The following is a 10,841-nucleotide window of genomic DNA, read 5'->3' as shown; positions in this document are numbered from 1 at the left end:
TAACACACACATAGCGATAGAGAGATAAACAAACAAAAAACCAAAATAACAAAAACAAACGGTGAGAGGAAGAAAATACAACAACAACGCAGCAGCACCAGCTGCATCAAAAGCCCTCTTTGACGAGTGATAGAAAAGAAAAAATAACCGAATCAACAACACTATCACTCCTCAAATTCATTTCAGATTCGAATATAATTCAAAAAAAAAAAAAAGAGTTAGTTATTAGTTAGTTAAATTAGTTTGAAAATGGCGATGCGCGATCTCATCACCGGTGCTACTTCTTGCCCTGATCCTTCCGCTTCGTCTTCCTCGCAAAACCCTCTCGCTTCTCTCGCGAATGTTCTCACCGGTTCTATCGCCAAGACTCAGGTAACCTAACCTAACTAACTAACTAACTAACTCGTTTTTTGTATTCGATTCAATTCGATTCAACTTGTGTGTTATTGTTGAATTTTGTTCATGATTAATCGAATTGAATTGATTGATTGTTGTTGTTGTATAGGAGGGATTGAGGGAAATTCCTACTGCGAATTCTACTGGTTCGGCGTCGCAAATTTACTCCGAGCAGCGTAATCAGCTTCCTGGTTTGGAATTCGATAAACCTTTAATCGAGGCGAATTCTCAGGTTTGGATTACGTTATTATTTTTTTAATTTAGGTTTGTTAATTTTTTTTTACTAGTATGTTAATTGAATGAATTAGTGGATTAGTTAATTTGGTTTGTTTGTGTTTTTGAGTTTTGAATTTGATTGGTTTTTGTAATTGTGTAGGGTTTGGAATTATGTTTTATGTTTATGTGTGTGATTGGTTTGACTTGTGTTTAAATTGAATGAATGAGTGGGTTTGGTTTTGTTTATTTATTTGAATGTATATACGAATTTGGACTAATGTAGGGTTTGGATTTCGGAATTGTGATGTGTGTGTATTGGTTGACTTGTATAAAAAAGTTTCGTATGTTTATTTATTTGAATATCAATGCGAATTTGGAATAGTGTAGGGTTTGGATATCGGAATTATGCTTTGTGTGTGTATATTGGTTGACTTGTATCCAAATTGATTGAATGAATGAATGAGTGAGTTTGTTTGTTTATTTATTTGAATATGAATACGAATTTGGAATAGTGCAGGGTTCGATTTCGGAATTGTGCTATGTGTGTTGTGTGTGTATTGGTTGAATTGTATCAAAATTGAATGAATGAGTGAGTTTGGCATGTTTATTTGTTTGAATATCAATACAAATTTGGAATAGTGTAGGGTTTGGATTTCGGAAATATGCTTTGTGTGTGTATATTGGTTGACTTGTATCAAAATTGAATGAATGAATGAATGAGTGAGTTTTTTTGTTTATTTGTTTGAATATGAATACGAATTTGGAATAGTGCAGGGTTTCGATTTTGGAGTTATGCTTTGTGTGCGTGTATTGGTTGAATTGTATCAAAATTGAATGTATGATTGAGTTAATTTTCTTTGTTTGTTTAATTATATGAATTTGGATGTAAATTTTGGAATGGTGTAGGGTTCTGATTTCAGAATTGTGCTTTATGTTTATGTATGTGTATTGGTTGAGCTGTATGAAAATTGAATGAATTTGGTTTGTTTATTTATTTGAGTTTGGATATTAATGTTGGAACTGTGTAGGGTTCTGATTTCAGAACTATGTTTTATATGATGTGTGTATTGGTTTATTTGTATATGATTGCATGCATGATTGGATGAATTTGGTTTGTTTATTTGTTTGAATCTGAATATGGATTTTGGAACTTTGTAGGGTTCAGAGTTTTATAATAAATTTAGGTCTGCGGGTGCGGGTGGGTTTGAGGAAACGTGGGGTGAGATTCAACGTGATGGAAGTCAACTTCCGCTCTATGATGGTAGGGGACAGCTTCCACCACAGCTTCATCAACCTGCATTGGATGGTAATTTCAAAGTTCATTTCTTCTTTGGATTGTCTTGTTTTGTGATTTAAGGCCGTGTTTGAGTAAACATGTGCATTGAGAGCCTTTTAAAGAATTGGATAGAACATTATGGAGGAATTTGATCCATGTAGCCGACCCCACTTAGTGGGATAAGGCTTGGTTGTTGTTGCTGTTGTATTATTTTCGTCGCAGTGGGATTGAGGAAAATCTTTGCATACACTTTGTATATTTTATTTCTGTAAGCTATTATGCGGAGCTTATGAGCACATGTTTTTTAAAGAAATGCCTATGCTGTAAGTCAAGCTTAAATAAGCCTTTCCAAACACCCATTATAACTGAAACACTTATAAGGAGAGGCATAAAATTGATGGTCATGTTATTTTGATGCTTTGAGAGGGTTAACATAAAATAAGAGATATCCAATTGATGTTGTTTTCTTTGCAATATCTCAGGGACACCGCAAAGAGTTCTTTCTACCTTTTTGCACTCATTTCTTGACAGCAGTCGTGGTGGAATACCTTTCCATCCCGCCTCTCTTCCAGTATTGGGTCTATCTGAAGGTGATAAACAATGTATACGTGACCGTAGCAGCATAATGGCCAGACATCTCTTTGCAGATAAAAGCGATGAATTTATCCATGCCCAAGTAAGGAATTTCATGGATACCTTCATTTCATTTCCGGTTACTTTTGTTCCCCACTTATTCAATTAGTTACCAGTGTACAAACATTATTCTCTGAAAATTGAACTCGTCATTGAGGGAAAAGTGAGTCTTTATTGTGTATCTCTAGACTTATCACATCTATTACTTTTTAGGTAAATGCTCTGCTGTACTCTCTAGATATTGACAGCAATGTCCGTGGCAAGGGACCTATGCCTGAAAGATTTAGGGAGCTTGATGATTATTGGAACGAGTCTCAAGGCAACATGATACAAGGTGCTCATGCTTCAGATGGATGGATTTCTGAATACGGTCAAAATAGAGAAAGATATGATAATCCTGATGCATGGGCTAACTCATTTGAGCAACAACATGGTGTAACTGGTTGGGTCTCTGAATTTGAACATGTGAGAACTCTCCACTTTTCTATTTCTAGCTATAACTTTGATTTTCTCTATGTCACACATATATGTATGTAAGCACGGTATATAACCTATTGATAAATATGCATTTCAAACCCTTTAGCTTTGTGGAGGAAACTTGTTATGCTTTGCTCTTATATTTATCAGTCAAAGCTGCACAGACTCTAAATTTAAAATAATGTTAGTCATGGAATACCTATTTCTGGCCAGTCCAGTTAATCTTCCAAATAAATACATCTTACGATTTGCACCTACCTGCTTCCTGAGTTTGACCTCCATTGATTAACAGTTTTGAATTTTAGGGTTTCCTAGCCTAAAATGTTGCTTCCACCACTGTATGGCTATTCCTTTTACTTTCATTTTCACAATTGAATCAACATTACCCTTACTTCAGCACCAGCTTGCTTCCAAAATAATTCTTCATACTATTTCTTCATTAGTCTTGATGTTGGCGTCCATCTCTTGAACCCAGCAATCAACATCAAAAGAAGGAGCCGTGTGATGAACGGCTTCAGAATATCTCTGGCAAAGTCGCAGTTTGATTTCTATCGTGTTTTGAGATTATTATAATTTCAATCAGAATGTTGAAAATGGGTAGGATCCAAGTAAACAAGTGAAAAGACCTTTTTTTTTTGGTTTTTATGCGCCCAACCATGCGTCTTTGTGTGTGTTCACATAATAGTCTTTGATGTGATGCCTTCTTGTACAGCAGTCTTGATGCTGATGCGTGTAGGTTAGGATTATACTGGTATTTGCAAATATTCTATTAATTTATCTCAATGTTGCATCTATATTACTTTTAATCAACTTTCTATCATTATGTTGATTTTTTTTTTCTTTGTTACATCTCAGTCTCAATTGTCATCAGTAGATCAAATGCGAGGTATGAACATGCAAAATATTGCTGCAATGGAGCAGACTCGTATGCTTGCAAACACACTGGCCCAGAATGCTGACCCTAAATTTCAGGTTTACTCACTGCACTTAACTGTTAAAGTTCTATTGCACAAGCATGTAAGTAATTGCAATCCAGTACATTATGATGAGATTAAAGAAGGTTAGAAGTTCAATAATTTTTGTAACCTTTTTGTGAGACTATGGTGATGAAAAGGTAGATTACAAGATCGAGGGAAAAGCTGTATACTGATTTACTGTTTATGTCGTTTTCTGGTGTTTATTGTTGATGCAAAATTATCATGGAGGGAATAAAAACCTGTGTTAATGAGCTTAGCTTTACTGTGCATTATTATTGTCCTTGCCATGTAAAATATCTTAGCCTCTTGTAGCTTTTCTTTCCTCTTTTATGAAACCTGAAATATAAAATTTCGATAACATATTGTTTTGGCATGCAGAACTCGAAGTTCTTTCAATTTGTATCCAAGATGAGCCGCGGCGAGTTGATTATCGATGACAATCAAGTTAAAGAAACTGCATTACCTGCACCTGGAGATTGGGCATCAGAATATCAGCAACAGTATAATCATGGTGATGCATGGGCTGGTGAATTCGTAAATAATAAGGCATGTTCAACAAGCTGGAAACAATATTCCCTTGCAAGTTTTTATTGATTGACTTATATTAAGTTAAAAATACTAGATTTATCAGGACGTAGTTTTTATTTACTGACCATATGGGGCAAAAATAATGAAGATGTATGTCCTATAAATGTTTGTAGTTCTCTTCCTTATCTTCAGAAATGTCATCCAAGTTTTGTACTGAGAGTTTACGAGGTGTCCTATTTATATGGGAAATGGGTTTAGTATGGGTTCTATCACATTTATTTCCAAGAATAATTTTTTCTTTCTTTTTCTCGGGACATTAAACGTCATAGACTTACCAGCGTTCTTACTATGCATGCCTACTTCGTTGTGAACAAGCCATTGGGTAATCTTTTGAATACAGTAATGGATGTTTCTATATCTATATTTCATTTAAACTTTATTAAAGTTGAGAGTTGAGTCTTAGTGCACCAGTATAATTAACTATTTGATGAATCTTTATTCTCTAATTTCGGACACTGATTTGTGGATTGAAGGCTTTTTCTGGAGTTAGACCTGAACAGTGGGCAAATGAGTTTGCAACCGAAAGACAACAAATTGGAGCAGTTGATGACCAGTGGGTTGATGAATTCTCAAATTTGCGTGTTAATGACGACTGGGCAGAGGAATTTGGTCAGCAGGTTGGTGAAGGAGCCTTTGGGGAAGACTCTTCGAATAATTGGGCTCAAGCATATGACGAGTAAGTCAAATTTTTGGATGATCTATTTAGAGTTCTATGTTAGTTAATGTTTTAATCTGCTTTTCTACTTTTCCCCTTTCTTGATTCCCTTTTTCCTAGTTATCTTTTGATCAAAGATACTATTACTAGTTTCAGCTCCTATTCCAAAGGCAAAATTACTTGCAGAACCTCTAAACATTCATTGATTATCATTGTAAATCACTATCGTAGGCACCCTGCATGATGTGATGTTATTCCATTTATAATTAGTTAACATATAACCTATATTACCAAATGAATTATGATTATGATAATAAGTAATTCATAAATAATGATAAGATATTGTTATTGTTATATTCTAACACTACAGAGTACATATACTTGAATTGCGCCTACTTATGTTCCCCTTAAGCTTGAAATTATTACATGCCACTGCCAGCATGGACGCTATTCCCTTGAATTAATCAGAATCTCTTTTGGGGTTATGTGAAGGTTCCTGAATGAGCAAAATGCTGCCAAAGAGCGGTCAGATAGTTCAAGGGGTGTGTATGTCTTTTCAGATTTAAATCCTTATGTTGGCCATCCAAATCCACTAAAAGAAGGCCAAGATCTCTTCAGAAAGGGGCTTTTAAGTGAAGCAGTTCTTGCACTAGAAGCTGAAGTCTTGAAAAGCCCTGAAAATGCCGAAGGATGGAGACTACTCGGAATAGCGCATGCAGAAAATGATGATGATCAACAGGTTATGTTACGCCTTCTTGTTGATAAACTCCCCTATTTGTGTAAACTGTTGTAACATATGTTCTTGATGATGTACAGATTTTCTACAGAGTTAACAATTTGTATCAATTTGTTTCTATTTATATTTCAGCTGTCATAGCAGAGACAGGATTTCTATTCAATTAACTATTCTATTTTGCTTCTTTATTTACTATCATGTAATTGTTCAACATATCAGTAATATTTCATGCTTCGTATTTTATTTAACTTAAATTGGTTTCAGTTAATTTATATTTTTGACCATTTCATGTTTACAAAATTAATATTAAATGGGCCCCATAAGTGGTAGGACACGTTTAGGTTGAACTAAACTCAAATCTATTTAATACATGGTGTTTATTTATCTATTCTTCTGCCTCCAAGATTTTACTTTGATGTGGAAACTTGTATAAATCCTTCATGAATATACTGTATAGCATCATATTTTTAATTTTTTGTTGTTTGTTTATATAGTAAATCACTGTGCTTTCTTTCTCTACACCGTCCTTTTGTACAGGAATTGTTGTTGTTTATTATACAGTTTAGTCATCCACATTCATCTTGATTTTACTCTGATTGATCTATCACTCTGTATTTTAGATGTTTTCTTCAAGTACTAACTTATAGCTTTTGTAAAACCTACGCAGGCGATTGCAGCGATGATGCGTGCACAGGAGGCTGATCCAACAAACTTGGAGGTGCTTCTTGCTCTTGGTGTCAGTCATACAAATGGTCAGTGACTGACTACTTCTGATACCTCAATAATGATACTACCTTGGTCTTTATTATAAGAGAATTTTTGAAGATTTTTTTGGTCCTATTTATAAGAAAATGTCATAAATTGTAAGATGCATTTATTGCAAGCATTGATGCAAATAACTTGTAGGTTTAACATTGAATTCCTAAATAAAAGTTATTGAACACGTGTTGGTTTTTTGCAGAACTGGAGCAAAATGCCGCATTGAAGTATCTATTTGGATGGCTACGACATCACCCAAAATATGGAACAATTGCCCCACCTGAGATGTCTGATTCTTTGTACTATGCTGATGTAAGTGGAATTGAATGCTATTTTTCTTATATACTTGCACCCACTCTCAAGCTATAGCTAACTAAGTTTTGAGCTTGCTACAAATATACCCTTCAAAAGGCAAAACGGACAAGTGTGCTAACCAAACCCAAAAAGATATCTTGGATAAACCAAGAAGAAGGACCAAAACCATAGGCCAATAAGGTTGATCCCAAAAGCAAACCATGATGCTCCAACTGAAGAAATGACTGCTGGTTTTCATGAATAACAATGCTTAAACAGCAGCTGAAGCCCTTACTAGAACTTGTCACAACTTTACAATGAAGTAGCAGTAGCAGAGCAGTTGATGCAAGGAATCAACCGTGGGCAGTGGGCACCTAAAGCACTATAAGTCTGGGGTCAACCTTGACCCCCTCCCCCCACAAAAGTGGGACCTACATGATGAAAGACACATACTCCCTCCGGTCTCATATCTAAGCAACAAAATGTTTTTCAATGGTCTTAAATATAAACAAAAATCTTCTATGAATTATTGCAATTAATATCTCTATTCCAGATTTACTTTAACATTTCATTCAAGCTGGGATGCATTTTTTATCATTCATATATCTACCACCAGTCCTCAGTCCTCACCCAATTGGGGCCTTTGTAAATATATTTTTTTGTTGGCTTTAATGAAAATATCAAATAGAAATAAATAAGAGCCTTGATGTTTGTTTCCTGAAAAATCCCAATCCATTATGTTTAAGTATTGGATTAAATGAAGTGTGAATGGCAGTTATATTATCACACCCTAATCTCATTGGTAAGTTGTTGGAAGAGGCTGCCACAACTTCCCCTATCAAATATTGAAGTGTGTATAATATTTGAGCAATGACATGAAGCTTACCTTCAATACTAGATCTTCCTATCTTATCTTTCTTCTCATTTGAAGCCATGTTTTATCTGACAAACATACTGAAACAATTAAATAACGACATTTAGCCTCAACACTATATAGCTTCCTGTCTCATCCCACTTCTCACTTTTTTTAAGCCGTGTTTTATCTGACAAACATACTGAACCACTTACCTAAGAATATTCACTTAAATATATCTTATAGTTAGTTTTGAAATATCGATATTCCTTTTTGCAGGTTGCCAGATTATACAACGAAGCAGCTGTAATGTCACCTGATGATGCTGATGTTCACATAGTTCTTGGGGTCCTGTACAACTTGTCCAGAGAATACGATAAAGCCATTGAAGCTTTTGAACGGGCATTGAAACTTAAACCACAAGATTACTCTCTCTGGAACAAGCTTGGTGCAACACAAGCTAATAGTGTTCAAAGTGCTGATGCAATAATGGCTTATCAACAGGTATGTACTGGAATCAATCCTGATTCAGCAGTAACTTTAATGTTTTTTATTTTACTTTTCATGTCTTCACATGTTTGTAGATGTTGAGATTATTCCCAGTTTCAAGTGTATAAAATATGCTATTTATTTTTGTTTAAAATCTGTTCTTCCCTAATGGAGTTTTTGTTTTTTCTACTGACCTAAACAATCTCCACTCCAGGCGCTAGATTTAAAGCCTAATTATGTTCGTGCTTGGGCAAATATGGGTATCAGTTATGCAAATCAGGTAAACTCCCAGCTCGGCTTATAGCTTATTCTTATCGTAAATTTATCAACTTGAAAAAGGGAAAATTTAAAATGCCCAGCTTCTCTATGGTTTATTCTTTTCTTGAATTGTTTTGTCTTCAAATCGTCTTTATGAATATCCAGTTGGTCTTATTTTGTATGGAGGTCACGGGTTCAAACCCTTGTAACATCTTTACTTGCCGGGGGTCAAATCACGAACACTGCACCTGGACTGCCCTCTTTATAACTAATTTTTAATAAAACGAGGGATGAATTTAAACGCACAAGTTTGATCTACACTCTGATATCATTCCTCTACCTGTGAGGCCATGACATTGGTTGGAGATCAAGTTAGCTTTTGGGATAATTAGTCATTAAAACTTGTATTAGCATGTGACCTAGTGGTCATAAGTCATAACACTGAAGTTTGATCCTTGGTTTCTCCATTCTTGTCAAGTTAAAGTTCAACATAAGGTAAAACAAGTTTGTATTTTGTTTTGTCCTAGTTTCAAGTAAGGGTATGATAGCATGATAGACAAAAAAGCCTTGAGCCTTTACCCAATTTGTCTTCATGAATACCAAATTGATCTTTTTAAATGGTGTGTTTGGAAGACCAAAAGGGTGGTTAACTCTTGATTTAATATGTTGTATCCTAACTTTATTACAAACCTATAGTTTGTTATTAACATATGCGTTTCCTTACAGGGCATGTATGACGAGTCTGTTCGTTATTATGTTCGAGCGCTTGCCATGAATCCAAAAGCAGAGAACGCATGGCAATATTTGAGAATTTCATTGAGGTATGACTTAACAATAAAAAGTTGAATGGTATTTGACCGAGGCAAGTAAGATAGAGACCATAGAAGTTAGTTTTTCTAATTTTATATTCCTGCGACTTAAACTTCTGTCTCCCATTTTCCAGTTGCGCTTCCAGGAATGACATGTTAGAAGCTTGCGATAGTCGTAATTTGGACCTTCTCCAGAAGGAATTCCCTCTGCAATAAGTTTTGTGCAAGTGGCCGAATTACAGAATATTCAAATCCACGTTGTGCAGGTCGTTACTCGATTTTACTCGAAACATTTGCAATTAGTACATTTTCTACCACTAAAGTTCGTTGTAGATGTCTGCAAATTTTCACAGGAGTGGTGAAAGACTGATCAAGTGATTAAGCCTGAGGTGTATACTGATACATTCTATTTATCCTTTGAACATATGGTATATACTAGAAAAAAGTTATTTATCACAGAACAGCTGCAATACTTAAGTCATGGAATGTGGCTGTTTCATTAATAAGTCGAGTTTATGACAATGTCCATGTAGGCATATAAATAAGTGAGATTTGTTGCATATTATGTTCTAGCTTTATTATTATTATTACACAACAAAGTGATTGAGTTCTAGTGGTTAACAAATTCTAGTTAAGGATGAATAAAAAATGCGAGTTCGATTCGAATTCTGACTGAAACAATTATTGGCCAACTTCTACTTGTCTCGTGGCTGAACTTCATATCCCTAGGACGCCCATTCGACGAACCGGGTGTTAAGACCAAAAACCTAATAAATTTTTACATTTGGTTCAGAGTTTTTTATTTTGTACATTGTAATTCGGCTAAGCCTGAACATATTCTCCTACATCATTCTTCTGGACCATATGTTATGGTATTTAAGAATATTCTTATAATAGAAACCACAACGTTTGTATATTTATGACTTGGCATGTGTGATGTGTAACATTTTTTTGATAATGTTTTTAAGTGAAATGATGCTCTGGTTTCAAGTATATACTTGAAACTTTTGTTATAAAATATCTTGGACTTTCTAAATGAAATATGCAAACAAGTATACTTGAAACTTTTGTTATAAAATATCTTGGATTTTCTAAATGAAATATGGAAACAAGTATACTTGAAACTTTTGTTATAAAATATCTTGGACTTTCTAAATGAAATATGCAAACAAGTTGAACCGCTACACAATAAAGATAAACACTATTGTGGTTGTAAGACAATTATGTGGGTGATAGTAGATAGACATGAAATTTATAATTGGATAATTGGATAGACATGAAATGAGCAATGATTGATATATAATTGGATAATTAACATTTGAGAGGTTAAGCAGGGTAAGATTCCTTTTCATAACTTAACTTTCAACACCTTTTAACTTTCTCAAGGAAACATCTTACTAAAAGGTATCAAGAGAGCAAAAGCAA

The 10,841-nt window shown here is 34.6% G+C and overlaps 1 protein-coding gene across 1 annotated transcript; it reads left to right on the top strand.

Annotated features, from left to right (window-relative positions):
* Positions 1-9,976, top strand: LOC131593471 (peroxisome biogenesis protein 5). The gene is made up of 15 exons (XM_058865970.1): positions 1-372; positions 506-628; positions 1,771-1,918; positions 2,371-2,564; positions 2,735-2,986; positions 3,854-3,970; positions 4,354-4,521; positions 5,037-5,239; positions 5,711-5,957; positions 6,622-6,706; positions 6,916-7,025; positions 8,140-8,364; positions 8,564-8,629; positions 9,334-9,428; positions 9,551-9,976. Exons 1-15 carry the CDS (start codon positions 250-252, stop codon positions 9,630-9,632), a joined length of 2,238 nt encoding a protein of 745 aa, XP_058721953.1. The 5' UTR covers positions 1-249; the 3' UTR covers positions 9,633-9,976.
* Positions 9,977-10,841: the final 865 nt, after the last annotated feature.

Source organism: Vicia villosa, linkage group LG3, assembly GCF_029867415.1.
Source record: "Vicia villosa cultivar HV-30 ecotype Madison, WI linkage group LG3, Vvil1.0, whole genome shotgun sequence".
NCBI classification, from domain to species: Eukaryota; Viridiplantae; Streptophyta; class Magnoliopsida; order Fabales; family Fabaceae; genus Vicia; species Vicia villosa.
The sequence above is the reverse complement of the archived record's forward strand: the minus strand, read 5'-3'. Positions and strand labels throughout refer to the sequence as shown.